This window comes from Cibotium barometz, chromosome 60 (assembly GCF_041138505.1).
Source record: "Cibotium barometz isolate CiBa-2024 chromosome 60, ASM4113850v1, whole genome shotgun sequence".
In the NCBI taxonomy this organism is placed as follows: domain Eukaryota; kingdom Viridiplantae; phylum Streptophyta; class Polypodiopsida; order Cyatheales; family Cibotiaceae; genus Cibotium; species Cibotium barometz.
In genome coordinates this window covers 15,274,054-15,301,545 of record NC_141105.1, presented here as the reverse complement: position 1 = coordinate 15,301,545, position 27,492 = coordinate 15,274,054, and the positions used below count along the sequence as shown (strand labels likewise).

Here is a 27,492-nt window from a genome sequence, read left to right as displayed (position 1 = left end):
CATGTAGATCACATCGTGGATACTATCCATGGAATTGCTTTGCCGCATGGTCATGTTGGTGTGTCGATAGAAGATGTTGAAGTGGGAGAAGTTCCTCGTCCTTTTCCCCTCGAAGAAGGTGATATCGACGACAAGCTAAATCAAACTAAAGAATACATCATTGTGTGGCCAACCAAAGATTGTGTAAGTCTTATTTTATCTCTCTCCACTTTTTTAATTATGCTCTTTTGAGAGCAATCTGTCTTATATATGTCGATGTGTTTAGATTATTATAAACACATAAAAGGAAACACCACATCCAAAGTGTGCAAAACATGTTAAGAGCACACCTGCCAGGCAACAAAGCCAAGAAGTGACAAGCACCAAGAAGAGGAAGAAAGTGCAAGAGGTAGATGATGATTAGAGTCCTCCTCGAAGGAATCCAAGTCGAGTTGCTAAGTCTTCGAAGAAAGGTGCTTCCTTAAAAATCATTAAAGAAACTAAGGAAGCAGGAGAGGTGGACAAGGGAATTGAAAAAGAAGTTAAAAATAAACCAAGTTTTTTTTTTGGGTGTGGGGAAGATTGCTAGTGAACACTAGATGCCTACTCCCTATATTATTAATCAAGATTTTACCTTAGTCCTCCTTCGTCCTGGTTGGTTTTTATTATTAAGCCATAAAATTAAATTCATCTTACCACCCCATAATGTACCACCATTTATATTCCCCCTGTAAAAAAAGGAGACACTCGCGATGTCGATGGTCTTGAAGGCGCCGGCCGTCTTGAGCTATGCGAGAAGGTTTTTCTGTGTTCTGCAGGCAGGAAAGCTTACGTGTTTACAGTTCTGATAACCAACCCTAATGTCTAACGTTTCTTCATCTCAGCAAATGGCTCGGGGTCTCGCTTCGTATGCAGAACATGTCTTCTGTGAGAAGTCTGGAGGTTCAGAGGCCCTTCTGCACGGTGACCGCCTCCAGCCAGACTGACGGTAAACGCCCCCATGGTTCTTTTGTACTTTGTTCACCGAGCCTTGCATAGGATCTTTCTGTCATCCTAGTGATGGCAAGCATGGTCCTAATGTGTTTTCTGCTTAGTAAAGAACCCCAATGATGTTGATAGGGGTTTTCTGTCAGTTTAGTGATGGTTGTACCCTTGCTAGATTCTTCTGTGTTTTGATTCATGTGTTTCCTGCTAGAAGCCCTAATGGTGTTGATGGGGCTTTTCTGCATTTTAGTGACGGTAAGGATTATTTTGTATTTTGGGCAATGCACTTTCTGCTCAATTATAAAACCCTAAAGGGAATAGTGATGCCTATAAGCATGCCCTCTACACATGATGTATTCTTCAAGTGGAGTCTGCTTAGTTAAAAACTCTTTTAGTAATGGCGCCCTGAAGATGGATTCTTTCTTATTTTGATCAATGCGTTCTCTACTTAGTAAACAAGTGTAGGAACTACAAGCCTGCGATGTTGTTGTTTTGAATGTGGTGGCATACAAGTTGTTCCATGTCAGAGCATAACTGTTGTTTACTATGTTGTGTGCATGTTCTTTGACAGACGTATGCTTGGATGGGTTTGCTTGTGGAGCAGTGTGGTTGTGTGTCTCGGATGTCTTTTGTGCATTTCTTTTCTTTGGATATAAGAACGCATGTATGAGTGGTGCATGTGCTAGAACCAGTTTAATCTCTTTCATACCTTTCATGGCTGTGATGGTAAGCATCCTTTCTACATACGGTGGATCATCCTTTCTACATACGGTGGGTGGATCGTCTGTATTATGATCATTGCATAATTTTCTATGATTTTGCAAGCATGCCATGCCTTTAGTATCTGGTCGTGGATGACAAGCAAACATATTTTCTACATATGATGGCCTTCTTTGTACACATTATGTTTGCTTCTAATGGCTTGTGTTTTCTTTGGAATGCTACGTTCTTGTCTGTGTCATCATATATTTCTTGTTTCTTTTATTGCCTTAAACAAGTAGGAGTCTTTATATTTTGCCTATTGTAATTTGTGTGTGTCTTTGTATAAATGGATATCTTGTATTGTGCTTTCTGCCTGTTCTTTAGCTTCCACATGCCAGACTCTCTATATTACACATATTGTTTTTTCCTCTCTGACTTGGCTTCCTTGTATAGCCACGAAAATATTCGCGCAACATACCTTTTACAAAGGCAAATCTGCACTGTCAATTGCCCCTGGGAGGCCAGTTTTCAAGACCAATGAGGTAAGACCAAACGCTTCTCTACAGCCTTTGTATATCAAGCTTTATAAGTTCTGAAGTTTATTTCATGTGGCTAAAGTCCATTCAGTTATGTTTGTCTTCTAACAGGCTGGCGCTATCATCTTGGAAAGAGAGGGTTCTGTGTTTATGGAGTTTGCGCCATCAACAGGCCCACGTCAGTACGATTGGAGTCGGAAACAGGTATCTTATGTTACTGCTGTGGCCCAAGGGTGGGTTACTATAGAAATGCAATTAAATACCAATTAGAGGGAAGACATAAGCTAAAGTTAGCTTGAGGGTGAACTTGGATAATATTTTTTCCTTGGGCATATGTAGGTTGATGACTTGCATCTGGTCCCTAAAGCTGGTTACACATAAAGGAAGCACCCATGGGGGGGACTTATCATTATTGCTTGTGTGGCTTGGACATGCAATCTTGCTCGTCCAAGTTCCGCTTGCTGTCACTTGGGCGGGGATTTATGTGTAATACAGCCTAAACATTGTGGCGAGCTTAATCATTCAAAAATGACTCGTGGGCATGGCACAACTATCACAAATGATGCATGGTTGTTGCCGAGCTACAAGCAATGGTAGCCTTGGCTCAATGCTTAATAAATCATGGATATTTTGGCAAGTGTATTTATTTTTTGTGTTGTGGCAGATTTTTGCTCTCTCTGTTATTGAGTTGGGTGGGCTATTGGGGCTTACGACATCTGAAACTTGTGAGTTCTTCCACGATCCACACATGGGTTCAAGGTATGTGACATCTACCAAGCATCTTTTTGGCTTTAGTTCCGCGATGGTTGTTAGTGGCGTTTAAGCCAAGCTAATGTCTTCAAGTATCAATATAATGTCTTCTGCGATGGTTGTTAGTGACATTTAAGCCAAGCTTATATCTTCAAAGTATCAATATCATTTAAGCCAAGCTAAGTCTTCAAGTATCAATATCATGGCTCTCAAAGAATGTACAGTCCTTTCATGTCTTTGCATGCTACTTAAGTTTGATGCTATGAAGCTTTACAAATTAGTATATCAGGTTATGCATACTTATTTGGAGATTGAATGGGTGATATAGATGTTGATGCTAAGAGTCTAAGCAAGTTGATTGTCATGTGTTGGAGCTCGCAAAGTTTTGCTTGTGATCAAGTGCCTACATAAGTTGGATCTGTTGCCCAATGTAAAGTTCAATATGTCATTCATGTTAGCAGATCGGTAGAGATGATGTGAGGGATATAGTCTTGTCTCTGAAGGCCCATTTTTCGTCATTCAAAAGTTAAGTGATGTCTCTTTAAAGTTAAAGTTGCCAGAAAGTTGGACCATGCACAATGTCTTTCATGTTTCTTGGTTGAAGCAATATGTAGGTCCAGCATTGTAGGATGTATCAGAAGAGCAATAACTAGAGGTCATCAGTCCAGGGACAGTCAGGCACGAGCTATGTAGGTTAGTCTCCGAGCCATAGAGGTCAGTATGGAGTTAGTTCTCTTAACCCACTTGGAGGATTCATCAGATAGGTGCATGTAGTAGTCAGCCTTAGCAATAGGGTTGCATTAGGAGCATGTGGTAGTATTTATGAGACAAGATGGCATGCCATGGGCTAGCCAAAGGTTGGCACCTATGGCTGGTGGACGTGTCAGCAGTGTGGTTAAGGGCTGCTTACAGCTCTGAACCTCTATTAGAGATAGTCGACAGCAAGAGGGGATCATGAGTCCTTGTCGGCAAGCATATGGGGCAGCCTAGGGAGCTGGTAGCAGCCTTTGGGTAGGCAACCAACAAGTTGGCTAGCATAAAAAAGAAGCGTATCATTTAACGCTGGCTTAAAACATTTAATCAGCATTTTTTGGGGATATTTCACATATTTTGGCCTAAACAGTACTGGCCGACCAGCTACTGGAGGGACTATATAAGCAAGCGTTGATTTCCATTTAAGTCATTACACAAATTAGCAGATCCCAAGCAGTTCTTAGTCAACAAATTAGGAAACGGCATTCTATCCTCTTCGGGCTAACATTGAACCTCCTCTTCCATTCTCAGCTAGCATATGTGCAGTCCTATAGCTATTTTGGTCTTGCATAAGTTGCCCTAAAGAGTATTATGTAGTGCCTTGGATTGGTGGATACTTAGCCAACGTATGGTCTTCCTCGTCCTTGCGTTGGGTAGTCATATCGCTTGTTCTCAAGCATTGTACATCAGTTCTCCAAAGAATTAGTATAAGCAAATACTCGTGCATGTAGAGGGGGCCCTTGAGTGGGTAATTGAGAACCAATACTCTGTCATCTATTTCTCTTCTCTGTCTCTGCTCTGTGAATTGGATGCTAAATATCTCACCACATAAAGGTATAAAGAAGGCCATGTTGTGCGTTACCACGATCAACCTTAGTGCATGTAACACCTGAGGTATAATTGCCATGAGCTTGCCAAGCCTACTGTCATAAATGCTGCGAAGGCTGACTGCTACATGCACTTATCTGATGAATTCTCCAAATGGGTTAAGAGGATTGACTCCAGACTGACCTCTATGGCTCGGAGACTGACCTACATAGCTTGTGCCTGGCTGTCCCCCCCCCCCCCCACCCCAGGACCGAGGGCTCACAAAGGGGTCACAATGTATGACAAATATTTCCAAAAAAAAGGTATTACTGCTGTACAAATGTTGCACTGATGAAAGTGCCAGGGTGTCACTGTGTACCCTAGTGTCACGTGCATCCCGCACTTGGATGCCACGTAGACATATCTATACAGAAGGTGGAGGACCTGGGGTGGAAAACTGGTCCCATGTGAGCCCTGTCCGGAACGAGTCAGCTAGGGTTCCACTCTAGTCGTCCGAGGTCAGGTGTGCATTGTCTTGCAAATGCGTCCAAGGTCAGGTGTGCATTGTCTTGCGCATGAAACAGTGCCAGTTCGCGTTGTGAGTCTCTCTTTGGAATGATGTCAGTTGCTCCGTATGTTTGGTCATGCGCATTGTCTTGCGCATGAAACAGTGCCAGTTCGTGTTGTGAGTCTCCCTTTGGAATGATGTCAGTTGCTCCGTATGTTTGGTCTAAACAGATGTCAGGCGGTGACATGAAGCACACGTACGCGGATTCCGAGGAATTCGGTACACAGTGGGAATAGGCATTGGATGCCACAAGACCTTGCCACTTTTTGATACGCGATGGTTGGCTTTTTTACAAAGGTCGACTATGTGTTGTGAAGTCGTTCAGGGCAGCTCTTCTCCGTGATGCCCATGACGCCATTACTGGTGGTCATAGAGGCATGAATTCGACTTTGGAGAAATTGGAACGGCAATATTATTGGCCAAAGATGAGGCGAGATGCGTTTTCATATATACAACACTGTGATATTTGCCAAAAGGTGAAAGCTCCTCGTGGGAAGAAGATAGGATTGTTACAGCCCTTGCCAATTCCTGAGGGACCTTTCTAAGATATTTCGATGAATTTTGTCACGAATCTGCCCCCCAGTCCGAGTAAGCGTAATACTCAGTGCTTAACTATAGTTGATAGATTTAGCAAATTTGTTATGCTTATTCCATGTAGGGCCAATGTGACCGTCAAGGATGTTGCCCAATTGTTCATTCGACATTGGTACCCGATTGGCGGGATTCTTAGGACCATAGTGTTAGACCGAGATGTCAAGTTTACCAGTCATTTTTGGAGGGCATTGTTTGATAACTTTGGTACTAAATTTTTCCGGTGCATTTCACCCACAGACGGACGGTGAGACAAAAACCTACAACTAGTTGGCCTTTGATGTGCTGCTGAAGTGTTATGTCCACGATCAGCAAGGTAAGTGGGAATCATATTTGCCTTTAGTTCAAGCTGTTTTGAATGATTCTTTTTCTTCAGCTATTGGCAAGACTCCATATGAGGCAGCGTTTGGAAGACCATTCCAGTCACTATTGACTAGGACCTCGTCTTCAGTTCCTGAAGCGAATAGATGACGGAGTCTTACTAGGAGATTTTGGAGTCAGTAAAGGAAAGGTTGGCTAAAGCGCAAGAGGCCTACACTCGACAGGCTAATAAAGACTGAAGGGATATGAAGTTTTCGGAAGGGGATTGGGTGTATCTTCGGATTATGAAGCAAAGGTTGAAACAGGTGGGCAAGCGATGCCCAAAGTTGTCATTCAAGAGCTTTTGACCTTTTCCCATCTAGAGAAAGATTAACAAGGTTTCAATGAAGTTGAAGCTACCTCCGAGTTGGACTATGCACGATGTGTTCCACGTTAGTTGGTTAAAACCATATGCAGGTCCGATCCCTTCAGAAGTTAAAGACGAGGCGGAACCAGATATCATTGATGAAGCTGAAGTTATGGTTCCCGAACGGATTCTTTTGCACCGCTTCAAGCATGGCTCAGGCCGAAGGCAAAGACAGTTCCTCACAAAGTTTCAGAGCCGAGGGACCCACAAAGTGGTATGGCTTGACAAAAAGTTTTTCGACGACTATGCGGCGTTATTGACGGATTATTTGGAGGCTATAATGCAGCTTCCGTCAAAGTTAAGCAGAAGGGGATGTCACGTGCATCCCACAATTGGATGCCACGTAGACATATCTGTATAGAAGGTGCAGGACCTGGGGTGGAAAACTGGTCCCATGTGAGCCCAGTCCGGGACGAGTCAGCCAGGGTTCCACTCCAGTCGTCCGAGGTCAGGTGTGCATTGTCCTGCACATGCGTCCAAGGTCAGGTGTGCGTTGTCCTGCACATGAAACAGTGCCAGTCCGCGTTGTGAGTCTCCCTTTGGAATGATGTCAGTTGCTCTGTATGTTTGGTCTGTGACCAGATGTCAGGCGATTGTGTAGAAGTAGGATTTGCAGGTAGGAATGGGGCCAGCCCATAGGGCTGCCCCAAGAACAGTTTATGGGCACGGGGAAGGCTATGGGCCACCCAAGGGGCAGGCAGGCCCCAGGACTTGCCCACCAGCCCAAGGAAGGGCTGGGCAGGCTGTCGGCCAGCCTAAGGGGCCTGGCCAGGCAGCCGACAAGGCCTTTGGGCCAGCCCAGCCAGGTGGCCAGGTCAAAGGGCTGTCCAGCAGCCAGTCGGCCAGTGCCCAGGGGCTGCCCAGCAGCCTGCGCAGGCCTGGACAGCAGCCCTCCAGTGGCCAGACAGCCCAAGGGTGAACACACATAAAAAACCAGCATTTAATGCGGAATAAACAAGTCGTGGAGGGAAAATTAGCTGGCCGACTGCATACAGTTGAGGGTATAAATACCCAAGACATAAATCAGTTCATTTATCTCATAATTCACAAAGTGCTGTAGCTACTCAAGGGCCAGGACAGCCAAGGTAGAAGCTAATGCAAGGGTGAAGATTTGAAGGTCAAGGGCAGAGATCTATCTCAGCCAAAACAGGTTCAGTCAGTCTTTTATTTTCAGATTTGCATCATTCTAATAAAAGCAAATACACCATTCTTGGTGGGGGCCCTACAGAGGGTATTCCGGACCCAATACTGTGTCCTCTTCTCCCTCTCTCTCTCTCTCTCTCTCTCTCTATTTTTTTGCACATATACATTCAGTTTTGTGTGTTAATTTCGTCGCGACAAGTGTGCTGATTTTCTGAGCATTGAAGTTACCGATCTCCCCCGAAGCTTTTGCATGTTACACCCAGTGCAAGGTGCACGTGACATCAGGCTCGGGGGTGGTTCGAGGCACTGAACCTAAGGTTGGGTGGTGAGTCGCTTGTCGCAGTTCTTTATGGTCATGCGATGCGTATGACATCGGATGTATGAAACTCTTGTTAGGGTTTTTGAATTATGTGGGTGTAACCCTAATTCCTTGTGGTTCTATCACAGATAATCCTTGGTTAGGTGTGGGTACCTTGGTCATTTTTGAATAAATGTCGAGCTCTTTGCAAAGTTGTGAATGGAACTTTTTAAAAGAAAACGTCGACTAGCAATAAGATAGGTATATATACGTACCTAATAATCGTCAAAATCATATGCAATTCTTTGTGCTAGTCTCTCTTGAAAGCGTTTCTCTGAAGGTGTGGGCTAGCCAACGAGATCTTTTGTAAGCCCAGCTGAACCACGTATCCAATATATATATATATATATAAAAATATATATATAGAGAGAGAGAGAGAGAGAGAGAGAGAGAGAGAGAGAGAGAGAGGGAACTTTGCATAGTACACCACATTGAGCGGGGACAAGCCTCGTCCCCTTTCAGGAATTTATTCAGGAACAATCCACGGGCATGCTGGCTAGGATCAATACAACCAATGAATACAAAATCAAACAAATAAGTCGGTGTAGAAACCCAAGGAGTCGATGTCAAGGTATGAGATCTTTGATGCCATGTAAGAAGGATGCTTTTCAGCCCGGGAGCCTCAGATATCAACGATTAGCACATGTGTCCTTTCCTTGCAAGCGATCAGCCTTGAAGACCCGCTAGGAGAAGGCGAAGGTTCTGGCAGAGGTAGGCAGTGCGCACACGTGCAGGCTGCACAAAAAGAGGGCGCTTTTCAAAAGCTTGATGATGGTGATGGTAACGATGAAGATGGTCTTCACACACTCCACGATCTCCTTCATGATGCTACAAAAGAGGTTCAAGCCTTTTTTATACTTGAAGAGGGCTCTGCTTTTTGCCAAAAGCTTAACCAAGCTTTTGCTTTTGCCTTTTCTCTTTGCTTTCCACTTTATAATAAAATATTACTCACTTTTGTCAAAGTTCTTTAACTTTGCTTTTCTAACTTCAGGGCCTTGCTTTTTGGCACTAGAGCTGCTTTTTGAAAAAGCGGCTTTTAGCTTTTTGGTGCAGCTCAGTCTCCTCTTGCCAATGGTGCCCTTGGCTCACGGTCAACCTAGTTTGACTTTTTGCTTTTTCTTGCTTTTTGACTAGGATTGGTACTTTTTCTTGAGCAAACCTTACGGTCCCTGTCCCTATCCCTGTCCCCGTGCCTTCTTCCACTTGTCTAGTGTCCGAGCAAGGGTTCCATCATGTGAAATGGAGCTAGGAGGGCCAAATAGGTACATCTTCAACATTGTTGAATTGCGAGTTGCTGTTTGCAATCTCAGCCACCTTTTGTACTTTAAGTAGTATAGTTGTAACACTTATTTCTTGTACATAATATGGAGTAGTAGTTAGGACTCTTGTGTGTTGTGTGTTGATTCCTAGCACATAGGCTAAAAGCTGGACAAAACATCCACAATGCTGAAAATGGAGCTTGCACATGTGACACTGCACTAGGGCCAGAATTGCACCCCTCCCCCCGGCGGGCGCCCTCAGATAGTTTTATTACCAAGAAGTATTTGAAATCTGTGCAAGCCTTGAGGGCTCACCCATAACAGGGGTTTTTGCGGGACTATTCATATACACCATAAACAAATATACAATAGGGTTGTCCATCTCATGACCAAGAATCCATGAACATATAAAGTATGTATGTAGAAGCCATTATCCCTTTCAAGGGGTACTAATTCTTCCCCAAAAACCATGGGTCTTCATGCAAGAGCGTTGATTTAGCCGGTACAGCCTTCCTCCATTTAGTCGGTACAGCAAATACAAGGGCTGGTATAGTAGGTACAACCCTCATCAACCCTCCATGCAGCCGATACAACCCTCCATTCAGCTGGTACAACAAGTACATGGGCTGGTACATGGTACAGTAGGTACAACCCTCAAATCATCCGGTGCAACCCTCCATTCAGTTGTTACAGTACATAAATCAGTCGGTATAGGGTCGGTGCAGCCATCAAGAGGCTAAAGAAATAAAGAAACGTTATATTGAGGAGAGTCAAGGAGTGTAGGAACTCTCCACAAGTAGTAGTTGACAAGAATGCGGCCAACCAACACGGTAGAGGCTAGTTTGCAGCAAGAGAGCCACCTCCAAATGAAGAGAGCGTTCCAATTTATAGATTTAGGCCTCCCATGAGATAAAATGGCAAGAGAAGGTTATAATGACAAGTGGAGAGCCACACAATAGTTGAAGTGACAAGTGTGATGAGTCCTCTCATAATCTTTACCTTTAAAAATATCCCAAACTGGTAGACCTTATGCTAAATGTGCGTTGACATGTTCCCCCATTCGCTTAACCTATTGACGTAATGATGCAAACGGAATTTCCTTTCTGAGGTTGTCGAAAAATAGTAAGTCCTAGATTTTAGGAGTTTGTTCCTTGGTATTCCACCTTATTAGAAATGTATGAGAGCACCATGTAGAACATGTTTCAATGCTAGATTTCTCCCAAATCCTCGGGAGCTTGCTATACATGATTTCCACTTGACATTTAAGCTCCAATGCCCATTTCCTCATCTAAGAAAGTGTTTCGAGCGCCTGGTCCTTGATACTGGATAATCCCCATTTCCAAAGCTTGCACATCCATAATCTTTTGGGCATCCAAAAGCCAGCCACATATGAAACCTTGGGAAATGTCCAAGGTTGGTGACATCTTCTCCACCTTTTGAAAATAGTTGTCCTGAACTGCACAACAATCAAATACATAGATAGATTCCCATATGCCAAATAATCAAGGCCCTGATTCAGCCAATCTGAATTCTATATATATAAAATGATATCTGATGAGAGAGATCCAAAAGTCCATATTTTCATAAAGAAATACAAATCATCCATACTCCCATTCGAGGAATCCAGAAAGTCATGCTAGACACAAGACAGGTACAAGAGCCAACTGTGTCTCAATAACCAATATCCATGAATATATCCTGGACATGGTCATAAAAGCCAACCATGTCTCGATAGAGAACACACTAGATACGGGCACAAGAGCCAACCGTATCGCCAAACGTGGAATATAAAAGCCAATTCCATAATCCATAAGATCCATGTGTTAGAATTGTGCATCTCAGTGTTATGGGGCTTTACCATTTATCTGGGCATTTTATTGTATTTCTCCTATTTATTTGTCTTGTGAGCAGTTGGCCAGCCCTAGAGGCAGTCGGCCAGCTCACTCATGCACTATATAAGGAGCTCACTCATGCACTATATAAGGAGTTCACTCCTTCATCCAATTCCCTTGCACATAGTTCAACACTCAGTTTTTGGCCATTGCTATTGTAAAGGTTTATTGCTGTTATAAAAGGTGATCTTGTCCAACTCTCTCTATCTCCTTTGCACGTTCTCATATGTTTTACTGTTTCTGCTACCGCCTGTGCTATCTCCTTCATGGTATCATACGCTTAGGTCCAGGCTGCTCCTGCAAATCTGCCCACTTCTGTTGTGCGTTTTGCCTCCATCACTTCTCTGGCTGCAGATCAGTCCATACAGTTGCTGCGATTTCAGTACCTTGCTGCGCTTTTGGTCCAGCCCTCTTTTGGTTGCTGTCGGCCAGCCCTACAGGCTGTGTTTTGCTTTTCAGAAGCAGATCTTGAAGTGTTTTGGCTGTGTTTTCTCCCATAGAGGCTATCCAGCCAGTTCTGGTGGCTGCGTTTTCTTCTACAGAGGCAAACGGTGGAGTTGTGGCTGTGTTTTCTGCACCGGCATTAGATTTGGTGAGTTCTCTTGCATGTGGAGTTGCCAGACAAGTGGCTGTACATTTTCTTCTTCCTCCACGAGTCCTTGCCCTTCCGGTAGGAGGTTCCCGGTGGATCTTGGACTGTTTTGTTGTTGTCCCGCCTCTAGAACTCTACGGTTTGAGAGGGGGCTGATCGTTCTTGGTGCCTCGCTTCATGGGAAAGCAGTTGAGAGAAGTATTTGAGAGCTGAGATTTCTTCTTTGCTGCTGTGGATATGGCTCCCCCCTGTAGGAACAAAGATGACAAGTTGAAAGGACCCAACTACGCTCATTGGAAGCTTCAGATGCGGATCTGGTTCATCCACAAGGGTTTGTGGGACATTGTTCAGGGCACTGAAAGGAAGCCCGAGCGTCCTCAAAACTCTAGGAGGTGGACTCAGGATTAGGAGGATGAATTTGCTGTGGAATTACAAGACTGGGAGAATCGGGACTCGAAGGCGCTTGTGCGGACTGTTGGGGTAAAGGCATTATGCCCACCCTTATAGTGTGTACTAGCCCATAAGTTTTATAGTACATAGTACACTTAGTACTTTTAATGTACTAAGTGCACTATGTGTACTAGAGCAAATATGCATGTGTGATAGGGGAGTCACACACACATACGATGAGTTGACTTATCCCCACATCTCTCTCTCTCTCTCTCTCCCCCTTCTTCTCTGTGTATGTCTCCCACATTAAACCCTAACTCAGCTCCTTCAATTGGTATCAGAACCTGTTATATTTCTAGGGTTTTGTCCCTGCAGAGAGGCTGCGTGTGCTGTACGGACCTGTGTGCTGCGTGTGCAGAACTGGTTGCTGGTCGACTGTGTGTCCCTGCGTTGAAACCAGTGTGTTTCCCTGCGTTGGGCAGCGACTGTGTGTCCCTGCGTTGAATCAGTCGCAGGCAGGTGGGCGGATATGCGCGTGCAGGCAGGCAGGCATTCACACTCAGGCGGACACTCAATCGACAGCGCAAGGGCTCCGCCCGCTATCGTCCGTCCGGGAACATCTTGCCTCGCCTGCTCCCAAATTAAAACTGCGTGTCCTCCCCGATACTGCGCCCACGTTCGTCGCTGCTCAGGCTTCTTCTACAGCCCGCTGCTCCCGATCTCACACAGCTCCGACTCTCTCTGTGCCCATGTCTTGGGCTGCTCTCTCCGAGGTTGCAGGTTAAGGCTACTCCTAGCTGCTACAGGCGAGGTGCACCTAGGTGCAAGAGTTGACTTGGGTACAGAGCTTACTGTTGTGCAGGACTCCATGTGTGTCATCGTCGCTGGGCAGTACAGGTGTCTTGGCAGGCCGTGAAGCAGCATCCGTACCTGCACAGCAGAAGCAGCATCTCATACGAGTCATCAAATACAAACCCCCCATTTTTTCTGCAACAGAAATCACAAATTTCAGAGGTATTTGCTTCAATTTTTTTTTTGGGATTTGCAATCGAGCAGGTACAATCATCAATTGAGCAGGTACAGGTCCAAATTGCTCAGATTTTGAGCAAAATTGGCAACATTGGGTGACATCGGTCACATTTCGGTTCAATTTGCAGGAAATTGGGTGTCAAAATTTGGGGCTTTTGATGTAATTGTGCCATTGGGCATTCATACATGCTGTATGATGTGAGCAATCTCACATTCGGGCCAAAATTGCAGGAAATTGCAGTGCAAATCAAAGGGCTTTTGTGTCAATTGGATTGATTTGCATGCAGGCACTGGCATTTGATGCTTTGGGCAATGTGTTGATGCCTGTCAAGCACTCAATGTGTCAGTAAATCAAGGGGCTTTTATGTATTGGATGTATATGTGGCCAGGGGGAAGCATTGTGAAGACTCTGGATGCCTTCATGTGCATTAATGTACCATTCATGATCAGAAATTGATCTTGAATCAAGGGGCTTTTCAAGATTTTGTGCTTGTTGAGCTTGGCAAAGCAGCAGGGAAGACTTTTATGCCTTGAACCCTTAGTAATCCACTTGCAGTCAAGGGGCTTTTGCCTAATTTCTGTCCGGGACTGTTGTATGCAGTGGTGGGGACTGTCAAGGTCTGATTTTCACTCTTTTGGACAGCCAGGAGAGCATTTATTGCTACTGTACTTGCTGGTACAGATTTGGTACAACTTTGTACAAGTTTTGGCATGGCTGTACATTGATTTGAGTGAGGAAAAGGCTCATTTTCAGCTGTTGTACTTGTCGGTACAGGTTTGGTACATCATTGGTGAGCACTTAGTACTGTTGTACAGTACTTTGGAAGGGGAACAGAGCACATTTAAGGTGCTGTCATAAATCTGCAGCAACCAGATTTTGGTGATTTTATCACATTCAGTGGGAGTAGAGTTGCATTTGTGCTTCCGCAGTGGGAGATAAACTTTGGGAGAACAACTGTGAGCACTTTGTGTGCTTTTGGTGCAGTGTTTGCACATCTTGCAGGGAGTCAGGCATTGACAAAGGTTGCATCTTGCTATGGCAACCACAGGTGAGAGCTCTTCATTGCTTCACATCAAGAAGCTTGAAGGCTTACATAATTATGACATTTGGCAAACCCAGTGCTATAATGTGTTGCTCCAGAAGAAGCAGCACAAGCCCATCAAAGAAAGGGGTGTAATGCCCGCTTCTCTTACTGCTGAAGAATGGGAAGACATGGATGAGCTAGCAAGATCCACTATCATGTTGTCTGTGTCAGACACTTTACTTTTCAGCATACGTGAAGAGAAGACAGCTTGGGGAATGTGGTAAAGATTGCAGGACTTGTATGCCCAGCAAAGTGTATTGGTTGAAGAAACTCATAGGTCTTCAAATGAAGGAAGGGGCGTCTATGACAGTCCATCTAAATGAGTTTAATGGTGTTGTCAGCCAGGTAATCAATCAAAAGTTGGCAATGGACGATGAGTTCAAAGCCACCTTTCTCTTATGCACTTTGCCAGAGAGTTGGGACACATTCAGGACAGCCACTAGCAATTCAAATGCTATGCTGTCATATGCAGATGTGGAGGGTGCTCTCCTTCAAGAGGAGATGAACAGGAAGAACAACTCTGTTGGAAAGTCCAATGCAATGAATGCACGTGGGAGATCCCAGCAAAGGGTTAAAAGCCAAGAACGGGGAAGGAGCAAGTCCCGCTCCAAAAAGGACTTGGAATGCCATTATTGTGGCAAGAAGGGACATATCAAAAAGCAATGCTACAAATGGAAGAATGATCAAAAGGAAAAGGGCAAAGGAAAGGACAAAGACAAAGATGAAGCCAAAGATGCAAAGCCAAAGGGCAAAAGTGGAGTCAAGATTGAAGAAGTCAATGTGTCACATGCAGGTGACAGTGAGGATGAAGTCCTATTCACGTCTTCACTTGATGCCCACTCACTTCTTGCAGGAGATGGTCATGGTATGCACTCATGGATCATTGATTCAGGTGCCTCCTTTCATGTCACAGGTTGCAGAGACTTGTTTGTCAGGTATACTGCTGGCAATGAAGGAGTAGTTTATTTGGGTGACAACCATGCATGCAAGATTCTTGGCAGAGGTGATGTGAGGCTTGTGTTTTCAGATGGCTCACAGCTTATGCTCCATGATGTCAGGCATGTGCCTGAGATCAAGAAGAACCTGCTTTCTACTGGACAGCTTGATGATGCTGATTATGTTACCACATTTGGTCGTGGAAAGTGGAAGATTAGTAAGGGCTCACTGGTTGTTGCCAGAGGCTCTAAGGTGGACAATCTTTACTTCATGCATGCTAATGTTTGTCACCATGCTAATGTAAAAATGCAACCGAGCTGCCGGAAATCTCTATGTGGCATAGCCGGTTGGGACACATGAGTGTCAAAGGAATGGAGCAATTGTCTCGTTTTGGTTACTTGTCTTCTCTAAAGTTCTCAAGTTTTCAGTTTTGTGAGCATTGTATATATGGCAGGCAACTCCAGTGCCCCCACAAGAAAGCTCTTGGACAGAAAGATGCTCAGTTAGAGCTTGTGCATACAGATGTATGTGAGATGCCTCAGCTTTCTTTGGGAGGGGCAAAATATTTTGTGTCTTTTATTGATGATGCCCCACGCAAGGTGTGGGTTTATCCTCTTCGTTTGAAGAGTGATACATTCTCAGTGTTTGAGAAGTTTGTTGCTCTTGTTGAGAATCAAACTGGCAAAACACTGAAGGCTTTGCGTTCCGACAATGGTGGAGAGTATATGTCCAAACAGTTTCAGGACTTTTGTGATGCTAAAGGCATCAAGAGGCAGCTCTCTACTCCTTATGATCCTCCACAAAACGAGACAGCAGAGAGGATGAACAGGACCATTCAAGAGAAGGTCCGTTCTATGTTGTCACATGCTGCGTTACCTCATGGTTTTTGGGCTGAAGCTGTTATGACAGCCGTTCATCTTATAAACAGGTCACCTAACACGAGGCTTGGTGGGAAAGTGCCAGAGGAAGTATGGACAGGGAAGCCTCCGTCCTACAAGCACTTGAGAGTGTTTGGTTGTGTTGCGTACGTGCACATACGCAGGAAAATACGCACCAAACTTGATCCTAAGTCTCACAAATGCATATTCCTAGGACATGGTGACAGAGGTGAAATGGGGTATAGACTTTGGGATCCAGTGAATAGAAAGATTATACGCAGCAATGATGTCATTTTTGATGAAACATGCATGTATAAGGAGCCTGCAAGGCAACAGGAGCCTGGCAGAGTCATCTTTGATGATGATGGACATCATGGACAACAACCAAGGGCTGTAAATCAGCCATTACAGCAACAAAACCAGCCCTTTAATGGTGCTGAAAATGGTCCAAATGGACAGCCAGACATGGCAGAAGATATCCCTATGGATATCCCACAGTTAGAGGAGATACCGGGCATGATCTTTCAATCTTATGGCATGGAACAAGAGCCACCAATAGGTGATATGCAGGCTGGACAGCAACTTGCAAATGATGGTCATTGGGTACGGAGGTCCACAAGACCCTCTAGAATCCCTGACAGGTTTGTTCCAGGGGTTGACTACTTGATGCTCACTGACTGTGGGGAGCCCTCACGTTATAAGGAGGCTTTACAGAGGGCAGACAAGGCTCTTTGGGAGCGTGCTATGAAGTCAGAGATGGATTCTCTGCACAAAAATGGAACATGGAAGTTGGTGCATTTGCCTACAGGCAAGAAGGTTTTGCCATGCAAGTGGGTTTACAGGCTCAAAGTTGCACCTGATGCAAAGCCAAGATACAAAGCCAGGTTAGTGGCTAAGGGCTTCAAGCAGGAATATGGTGTGGACTTTGATGAGATCTTCTCTCCAGTGGTCAAAATGACCACACTTAGAGCTGTATTAGCTTTGGTTGCTCATGATGATTTGGATTTGATTTAGATGGATGTGAAGACTGGTTTTCTTCACGGTGATCTCCATGAGGAGATATATATGCAACAGCCAGAGGGTTATGCAGTGAATGGAAAGGAGAAGCTTGTATGCAAGCTGAAAAAGAGTCTTTATGGGCTCAAACAGGCACCAAGGGAATGGTGTCATAAATTTGATACATTCATGAAATCCCAGGATTTCAGGAGGAGTGACATAGATCACTGCTTATACACCAAGAAAGCTTTGGATGGCAGTCTATTGATCCTCATCTTGTATGTTGATGATATATTGATTGCCGGGAAATCTCGTAAAGAGATGGATGCCTTGAAGAAGAGGCTGCATCAGACCTTTGATATGAAGGATTTGGGTGATGCAAATCACATTTTGGGTATGCGGATACTTCGGGATAGAAATCAGCATGTGTTGTATTTGTCTCAGAAGGAATACATTGGCAAAGTTTTGCAGAGGTTCAATATGGATGGGGGGAAGAAGATCAGTACTCCGTTGCCTCCATACGTGAAACTCAGTGCTATGGACAGCCCACAGTCAGATAGTGGCAGGGCTGATATGGCCAAGATTCCATATGCTTCAGCTTGTGGCAGTCTCATGTATGCCATGGTTGCTACCAGGGCGGACATTGCATTTGCAGTGGGAGTGGTTTCTAGATACATGGCCAACCCTGGCAAGAAGCATTGGGAAGCAGTGAAAGGTGTCATGAGATACCTGAAGGGCACACAGGATATGTGTATTTGCTTTGGCAAACAGGTTGCATTAGTGCATGGTTACATGGATTCGGATTATGCCGGTCATCCAGATAACCGGAAGTCTACTACCGGTTATGTGTTTACATTCACAGGAGGTGCTGTGTCATGGATATCCAGGATGCAGAAGTGCACTACCTTATCTACTACAGAGGCCGAGTATTTTGCAGCCACAGAGGCTTGCAAGGAGGCATTATGGCAATCTCGGTTAGTGGTTGATTTGGGTTATACAGGGGATATTCCATTGTTGCATTGTGACAATCAGAGTGCCATCCAGTTGGCAAAGAACCCTGTCTTTCATGCAAAGACAAAGCACGTGGATGTGAAGTATCACTTCATTAGAGAGGTAGCAAATTCAGCTTGTTAAGATTCATACGGATGACAACCCGGTTGATCTGTTGACAAAGAGTTTGCCTCCAGAGCGATTTGCTCATTGCAGACACTTGATGGACATTGGATGAGGCCAGTTTCAGCCTTGATATGGCCTTGTATATTATCATGTACATGCTGATTTTTTCTTTTCCTTTACTTAAGGGCACTTTGCCTTTAAGTGGGAGGTTGTTGGGGTAAAGGCATTATGCCCACCCTTATAGTGTGTACTAGCCCATAAGTTTTATAGTACATAGTACACTTAGTACTTTTAATGTACTAAGTGCACTATGTGTACTAGAGCAAATATACATGTGTGATAGGGGAGTCACACACACATACGATGAGTTGACTTATCCCCACATCTCTCTCTCTCTCTCTCTCTCTCTCCCTTCTTCTCTGTGTATGTCTCCCACATTAAACCCTAACTCAGCTCCTTCACGGACCATCACCGAGGAGGTCTCACCGGTAGTGCAAACTCTCAGGGGTAGCTCTACGGCTTGTTATTTCTTGAAGACAATTCAATGCAGTCTTTTCTCATGAAGGCCAAGGTTATCCATGATCAGTTACTGGCGATGGGTGCTGGTTTGTCTTCTTCTCAGCTGGCTGCTCTTATCCTCACCAAGTTTCCTCCGAACTATGATGTTATTTCTCGATCTTTGCGGTGCCAGGTCACATCCACTCAGTTGGATTTTGATGATCTTAGCTCCCTACTTATGGAGGAGGAGTCTGTTCTCATCTCACAGGGTAAGTTGAAGGTGTCAGTCAATAGTTCTGACCAGGCACTTTCCTCAGTTTAAATGAAAGGTCGGGGTCGCTGCTTCTCTTGTGGGAAAAGAGGACATTTGTCCAAGGATTGCTTGTCCAAGAAGAAGGACAAGACCAAGGGTAAGGCTTCATCTCAGAGAAAAGGCAAAGACACGACACAGGATAGTGATACAGATTCTAGTACCACTTCTAGGGCTCCTAGGGTGCTTCTGGCTCAGGAGACCCCAGATGGTGTGCTTCTCTAGTACACATGCAGTTTCTCCCCATGTGCTTCTAGCCAGAAGAGGCTTGTGGGCGGGAGAGAGGGCTGATTATAGCTCCACTTTGTTGGTGCATGGGGACCGTGATTCGGAGTTCCAAGCATTAGACATCTTGCAGGACATGGTTATCTTTGGTACAACAGAGATTATGAACTGGATCTGTTCTAAGTTCATTGTTAGAGGCTTTTGGGACGTGATGTGTTCTGTCCACTGTTGGGGATTATGGGTGTGGTGTGTCCAGCAGCTCATCATCTATTTTTGGAGTTCACTGCACACTTGTGTAGGAATTCATGGCCAAGCAAAGTTTCTTGCTGTTCGTGGTGGCATCTTGTTTCAAGGAAACAGGTTGGTGGGTGCTCTCTCCGAGGCGATTTCAGTATTCGCGATGCTGGACCATCGTTGCATCTTCATCGACTTATCTTCTTCCACCTCTTGCACACTATGAGCTGCAGAGAGAGTGTTAGAATTGTGCATCTTAGTGTTCTGGGGCTTTACCATTTATTTGGGCATTTTATCGTATTTCTCCTATTACAGGCATTGATCCCGTTAAAATGATTACAAGGGATTGAAGTAGAGGCTTATTTGATATTCAAGCTGAGGAGGAATCTTACATCAGGCATTCAAAAATCCTATGTATCAATCTTGCAAGAAAAAGAAAGGAATACCTAGCTTTTCTTGGCCAGTTTGTCATAAAGCCCAATAGATGTATCTCCATACAGGTTATCTTGAGCTTGATGAAATGATCCATAATATCAATATAGAAGAGAATACCCAACATGCATAATAAAGCCAATTCACTGCTTCCAAGATAGATTCCACGAATACACGAATCTATAGAATATGTTGACTTATGCTCATGCTCTTGACCCATGATTGCTTCCATAAGTGGATAGGTTGAGTGTATTTAACTACACTAATAGTCAGTGTTTATGCCCCAACAAGATTGTCTTCACACAAGAGTGTGAAAGAGCCAATGCTTACCAATGTAAGTTCTTGGGCGCGGTGCATAGGGGGGTGTTGCAAACCACTTATGATTATTAATGTAATCAAGCAGGTTTGCTCTTGTGTTCCCAGATCTAGTCATCATCTTTGCTGCGCATTCTGACATGTGGAACCCAATATACCTGTCAAGGGGTACTAATTCTTCCCCAAAAACCACGGGTCTTCATGCATAGCAGGTACGACTCTCCATTCAGCCGGTACAACAAGTACATGGGCTGGTACAGTAGGTACAACCCTCAAATCATCTAGTACTACCCTCCATTCAGCTGTTACAGTACATAAATCAGCCGGTACAGGGACGATGCAGTCATCAAGAGGTGCTATCAATTACCTCTTCAAGGTTTTTCAAAGATTAAAAAATATACATTAATCAACTAATCTCATCTTTTACACATTAAGCAACCAATTGGCTACCCTATTTTTCACTTAGAACTTGGCTCCACCTCTCAAAAATGAAATTCAAGCATGAGTTTAGGTAACGTGACGGTGATAGGCATCTCACCTCATGGTCATAACCTTCCCTTCTAGCCACTTGTGCTTGCATGTTCTCTTTGCCTCCTTGACCTACGCTTCGCCCTCCACTAACCTAGAATAAATGTGTGTGTGTGTGTGTGTGTGAGAGAGAGAGAGAGAGAGAGAGAGAGAGCATGTTACTACGTACCAAGGGTGGATGAAACCTATGAGACCTAGACAATGACCATTTGGAGGCTTCGAAGGTCCCCAAAAGGGCATCCTAAGAAATCCTCAATCTTTATTCTTATGCAAAGGTGGAATTTTCAACTCAGCAATGTAGACCTAGAATATAGGCTGGCATTCTCATTTAATATCTAGAAATAAGGATTCATGATGACATTGCTACAAGGGATTAGTGTGGGGAAGAGCATGATTAAGGTTCCTAATTATGCCTTGAAGTCTTCTGAGCTGGGGATGGGGGAGACTATATTTGATTATGGGACAGCATTGACACACTTGGTGAAGTCTTTGTATAGGGCAGTTGTGGGTGTGATGGTGAAGGAGACTGCACATTTACATCCATTTGCATCAAAAGAGGCAGGGGCTGATCTGTGTTACAAGGTACCATTGACAGCAAGCGAGCTTCGTAAGGTGCCCACAATAACCTTTCACTTTGTGGGCATGGCGGAGCTTGACCTAGGGCCTGAGAGTATACTGTACCCAGCTGCTCTGGATGGTGATGATATTCTCATGTGCTTGGCCTTTGCAAGCTTTGGATCCTCCATCTCCATGATGAACATTATAGGCAATTACCAGCAGCAAAACTATTGGGTTGAGTATAACCTTCAAACTTACAGCCTTGGATTGGCCAAGGCCAACTGCGCAGCAACGTCGTTTTTCCTACACTAACTTTGTCCTTTTTCTTACCCTTGGAGTGTAGTTTTCATCTTATGGTAGGTCAGTGGGTGACCATCAGGATTGGAGAGGACTATGTGGGCTACTTGAATGTATACACGCTGAACGCCAGAGCAGGCAAAGCCAGCCAACCAAAGCCAAAAAAAAAACCACACTTTAGCCTTGCAATTTGACCAAAGTTGCAACTATGAAGCCTGAGCTTTTGTTGGCTTTGTTGCTGGAGGTTACTTTTTCTTACCCTTGGAGTGTAGTTTTCATCTTATGGTAGGGATAAATACAAAAGTAAAGTGTAAGTGCGACTAGAGAGCTTTTGTTGGCTTTGTTGCTGGAGGTTACTTTTAAGAGTTTTCGTAAGACTTCCGTTGGCATCGATTGTTACGACCCTGTGTTTTTCCCTCTGGACAACAAGCAGGTGGGCACGGGCACGGGATGGACAGTGTGGACAAGCATCAGTTGGATATAAAAAGGAAACCCATATGTGTGGCCAGCCCAAGTGTGAAAGGGGACAAAAGGGATTTTAAAGTTTATAAGGTTTAATAACCTTTGAAGGCTTAAATTTTTTTATATATTATAAGCATGCGTTTTGCTTTTGGTGTTTTTGAGAAAGCGGAGTCGCATCTTTAACAAGGGGTGAAGGATGGCAGAGTCGTCATGCAGGTCGTGTGTGGAGTTGGCGCTGCTGCCCGTACGTGTGGTACAGGCGCAGGCGGCTGCTGCGCACATAGGCTACAGGCAGGCACTGCTGCACGCATGGGCTGCAGCCAGGCGGGCTGCAGCCAGCAAAGGGGCACCAGGCGGCTGGGCTACAGCCAGCAACCGGCGACCAGGCGGGCAGCAACGAGCAGCCAGTCGGGCAGCCAGAAGGAGGCGCCAGGTGGGAGGCTCTTTGCGGCGTGGAGCAGTGCCATGTGCGGGTGCTGGCGGCTACATGTGTGGAAGCAGCGAGCGCAGACATGTCAAGGTAACTGTTGGGCTGGACAGAAGCGCACAGCTGAACAGTGGACTCTCTCTCTCTCTCTTGGAAGGAGGCGAGCTGAGGAGGCGCCGAGGGGCTAACAGCCAAGGGGTTTCTCTATCTCTCTCTCTTGCGAGCAGGTGGGGTTGTAGGAAATACACAGCCGAGAGACCTCTCTCTCTCTCTCTCTCTCTCTCTCCATGGATTGCAGGTCTAGTTTTACGAGATTGGGATACAGAGGATTAAGCTAAGATGCACAGGATGATGTTCTTGGAAGAGATGTGTTGTTACTCTTCGTCTTGGACTTATGTGTATTCAGGGATTGCTTGACACGTCCTCTATCTTTCTCTCTCTAGGAAACAGGCCTATGATTTGTGGGATACAGGTCTTTGGTTTTTCGGATACAGGTCTTTGGTTTCATGTGGAAAGCATGTCTTTGGATTCATGTGAACAGGTTATAGTTTTCTTGAAGTCACATGCAAGCTGTGACTATAGGGAAGGACATATGGTTTGGTTCAACCCTACTGCTGTTTGGGAAAGGGTTTGTGGGATCGATGGTAGAGATGGAGAAGACCTTTTCAAGTAGGGAGGTGTTGTATAGGTGTGCCTTCTCTATGGAATGTTGTGCTGTAATAGCGAGAGTTCTTATTTGGAAGTCCTGGGTGAAAGCTGCGAGGGATCCTATTGTTGGTAGAGGATTCTACAAGTTGTACTCTGTACTCAAATTTTGATCATGTAAAGAAATACCGCAAGGGGCGTCACTGTGTTTTGGGGCCAATCGGTGTCCTTGTAATATTCGCAGGAGCACTCTAGCTCCCCTTGTTTGTTTCCTTTTCCAAGTCCCCATGGGTGATGAAGTGTTTTGTGTGCGAGTGTTTGTTTCACCGCTCGTCAGATTTCTGAAGGCCGGTTTCATCGATTCTACTTGCAATTGGCAAGCTTTAATGCTCAATTATGGAAGCAAGTAGCAAGAGGCTCCTCCTATGTAGTTCTCTTGTCCTACGTGCTCTCTTGTAGATTGCAGTAAAACTATTGGGTTGAGCATAGTTGTTTCTCGTACTGGTACAAATGGGTTTGTACCGTACGGTTCGTACGGTATGTTTTTTTTTGGGCTTAAAAAAATATAGAAACCCTGCTTAACGAAGATCCCAAATGTCCGCAATACTTCGTAACTTTCGTGTATTCCATATGGGGTTGTTGAGAGACCTAAAAAATCTGGCGAGGTAGACTGGTAGTGTACACTTGATTGGTAGGATGAGAGAATCTTGCTACGTCACTTGGAGATCCCTGGTATAGGTGGGCTAGACAATTAGATTCTCAAGTCATGTACGAGAGAGAAGATTTGGACATGGTCATTTTAATCTAGAGAGGAGTCCCTAAACTTATCACCCTAGATGCACTACTCATATTTGTGCAAGGACGGTCCCTTAGTCATAAACGCTACACTGGGAGACCTTTGGTATTGCATTACCCATCCAGGTTCTTTTTTGGAGACAATCGGGAGGTCCAACTGGGAGAGACACATATCCATGTTCTGGCTCCTCAAGCACTGTAGACTCCTCCCCTCCCAACCGTCCCTCATATTCAAGCTTGAAGTTCCATAGGTTGTAAGTGTAAAAAATAAAAACCTTATTTTATCGTACGGTATCCGAAAATTTCATATCGTACCAAAAATTCCCGTACGGTATCGTATTTTCGTACCGTGACAACCATGGGGTTGAGTATTTCCCGCCTTGGATTGGCCAAGGCCAACTGTGCAGCAGCAACGTGTTTTTCCTACCACAACTTTGTCCTTTTTCTTGCCCTTGGAGTGTTGTTTTCATTTTATGGTAGGGATAAATACAAAAGTAAAGTGCAAGTGCGACTAGAAAGCTTTTTTTGGCTTTGTTGCTGTAGGTTACTTTGAGAGTTTTCGTAAGACTTCCGTTGGCATCGATTCTACTTGCAATTGGTAAGCTTTAATGCTCAATTATGGAAGCAAGTAGCAAGAGGCCTCCCCTATGTAGTTCTCTTGTCCTACGTGCTCTCTTGTAGATCGTTTCTATCATGTATGGGTGGAACAATAGAGAGCAGATGGTAGGGAACATGGGTACTCGAGAGGGTAGTGTAAGTTGAAGATCTTCACCAACAACCATATTGTTTGCAATACTGTATTCATAGGCATTGGTATGGAAACCTGGTCAGAAATTCCCATGACACTATGTACTTGATTCTCCCAAGATTAATATACATTATTTGAGGGAGGGATTGGATGTTCTGGCTCATTTATGCGTCTAATGTCAATTCAACAAACAATCTCCGTTCATGAGACTACCAAAATAAGCATGTTTGAGGCAAGTACACGAGGTACCAGACTTGGTGTAACACCAATCCTCTAGGCAATTTTGAGCATGTACACATGCACGAGTCCCAACGGAAAGCCAAATCCACAATATCACATGAGTGGCATCAATCCCTTGCATAACAGCCATGGATGCTAGTCCAATGTATATACATAATGAGAAGACATGCCTTGTAAGTGATCAAGTTATGTGCCAATGAGGCTCTGCCTGCTGTTGTGGATCCCATGTCCTTTGAGGTCCTGTTGGTGCCCATTTTAGTGTGGTCAAGCTTATACATGATGGTTGTGTCCCGATCGAGTCATTATTATTTTTGTTTCTAAGGTGGTGGGCAGATACTTAATAAAAGGGGGGTTCCTTATAAATGAGGTGTGGAGAGCAAATTGGGCCACCCTCCCAAGTGTGTGGGCAGCCCACAAATCGTGTGGGCTGCCCACCACTTGGTAAAAATGCCTATACAAAGGCGATGGGCTGTTTTGGAGGAAATCGACCAGCCTTGAAGGGCGGTTTTTGCATCATTGCTCTCTCGCCTTCACCCACATGGCGTGCAACCAGCCCACTCCACCTTTTCTATGCATACTGTACAGCCATTCACTCCATCGCTCTTGGTATTTTTTCTGAGGGAGACTTTTTTCTCTATTGTAAAGTTTAGTATCTTGTATGTCTCCATCTTTCCTCATCCATGTGTCATCCTGTGTGTGTGTGTGTGTGAGAGAGAGAGAGAGAGAGAGAGAGAGAGAGAGAGAGAGAACTACATACCATGTGTCTTTCAGTAATGCTGGGATGGTAAGGAAAACTTTAAAAGTGGAAGGCATGCCTGACAAAACCGGGTTCTTCTTCAACATGCGTAAGATCGACAATGATGCCTCATTTCACATAATCCATGTTTTGTTATATTGCTGGATTCTCCATGTTTGGTTTTTACCGATGATATGTGTGATCCTGAATTTTGTAGTGGTTGTGAACAAGCTTGAGAACACGGAGGCGCGCTTTGTGGTGCCTGTGACAAAGGCAGAATTTGCTGTAATGAGATCATCTTTCAATGTAGGTATATTCAAATGTCTCATATTTTGATGTAAGTCTACTCAGGTGTCCTTCCCTGTTGTCAATTGTCATACCTTTAACAAACTGACCTGCCTGTTTTTTTTCTGGATAGTTCATCATACCATACTTAATGGGTTGGCATGCATACGTGAATCCCTCTCTAATCCAACTTGGTGCTTCCAACGGTAAAGTCAATCCAGAACTGGAGTGGGCAAAGTAGCTCACTATGGAGAGGTAGCTGCATCCAGCGTACTCTGGAGAACCAGCAGTATCATTTACGTTGACAATCCATAGCAGGAGTGGTGAGAGTAGCTTATCATGGAGAAAGCGGTGGTAGTTTTTAAATACAGTTTTTTTTTTGATTTTTTGATCAAATATCAAATATCACGCGTGTGTAAATATCACTGCCAGATGTTTCGACGTTTTGTTCGGGCACAAGTTGTCCTTAAATCCTTGGCCATGACTTCCCTCTCCATATGTGGCTTCTTTTCTACAATTGAAGGGGTGGTGTGGCTGCAGAGGTTTGGATTCTAAAATCTGGATAGCTATGGTGTAATGATGCATGCTATGCACCATAATTTTGTACACTGAGAACTCCGTGCCTGGTAAGGCTGGCTGCTTGCTTATTTCAATTATACCAACATGGGTTCCTCTGGTCATAATGTGTGGGTCTGAGGACAGGTTTACATTTGCTTTGAGCAGCAGGGTGTGGTTTTCTTGACTAGTTTTGTAGAGAAGAAAATAGAAATGCTTTAACCTTACCTGACTGTGTTTTACACCCATTGTGTTGTGGCGACAGTGGGGTTGATGACCAACTGTTAATCAAGTCTGATCGTAGGTCATCTAAGAGGTTCCATCAAACAAGAGTTATGTGATTGGGGGTGGTTCTATGGAGTGGATGCTATAGATTCTGAGGATGAGGAATCTATCCACTATTCATGGAGCATCCCAACAACTTCAAACCGATCTCTAGTATATTGTAATTCACCAGTTTTTAGTGATCCATTGTGTGTTTGTTTCACTAATATATAAGCTTTGATCAGGTTTTGGTAGGTTTTTACAATCTAGCTGAATTATTTTTGAATGGAACTTCTCCTAGTCTTGTCTCAAGAGAATCATTTATTACGTTTTAGTTTTTAGTTTTCATGTTTAATGTTCGCCCATACATTTTTTGGAAGCCTACTTGTTGAGACTATCTCACCTTTTGACTTTTGTTGTGAACCGCAACAGTTTTTCTCTCTACTAGGTATACTTTGCCAATGTCATAAATTTGTGGCGAAGGTATTTGCTGTAAGGCCATGGCCTTCTCGAATCTTGACCATTAATTAATGGCCTTCTCCATAGCACTTTTTCTCTAATAATTTAAAAAAACAAATTATGGTCGTGGATTTCTATTTGCTGGAGTAGAAGCATTAGGGCATTAGCCTCCCACTATAAAAATAAGGTCTCCATGTGCGAAACTCTATGGTTGATGTTGTCGGTAGTGTTCTCTTAGATGGCTCACTTTATTGGAGGGTGGCCATGAGGGAGGCTCTCTCTACATCTCTCTGTTGGTATAACAAACTTGAGCCCTCGAACAGTGTTGACAACAACACGAGGAAGGGTGGTATAAGGTAGTGCAACTGAGTGCATTTGTGTTAAACAGGGTGCCTGACCGCATGCAAT

The 27,492-nt window shown here is 44.4% G+C and overlaps 1 protein-coding gene across 1 annotated transcript; it reads left to right on the top strand.

The window, feature by feature from the left end:
* The first annotated feature begins 638 nt into the window (after positions 1–638).
* On the top strand, positions 639–26,588 carry LOC147605032 (single-stranded DNA-binding protein WHY1, chloroplastic-like). The gene is made up of 8 exons (XM_086794040.1): positions 639–778; positions 864–967; positions 2,119–2,207; positions 2,313–2,405; positions 2,866–2,960; positions 25,557–25,630; positions 25,739–25,827; positions 25,940–26,588. The coding sequence occupies exons 1-8, from the start codon at positions 732–734 to the stop codon at positions 26,045–26,047; spliced, it is 699 nt and encodes a 232-aa protein (XP_086650166.1). The 5' UTR covers positions 639–731; the 3' UTR covers positions 26,048–26,588.
* Positions 26,589–27,492: the final 904 nt, after the last annotated feature.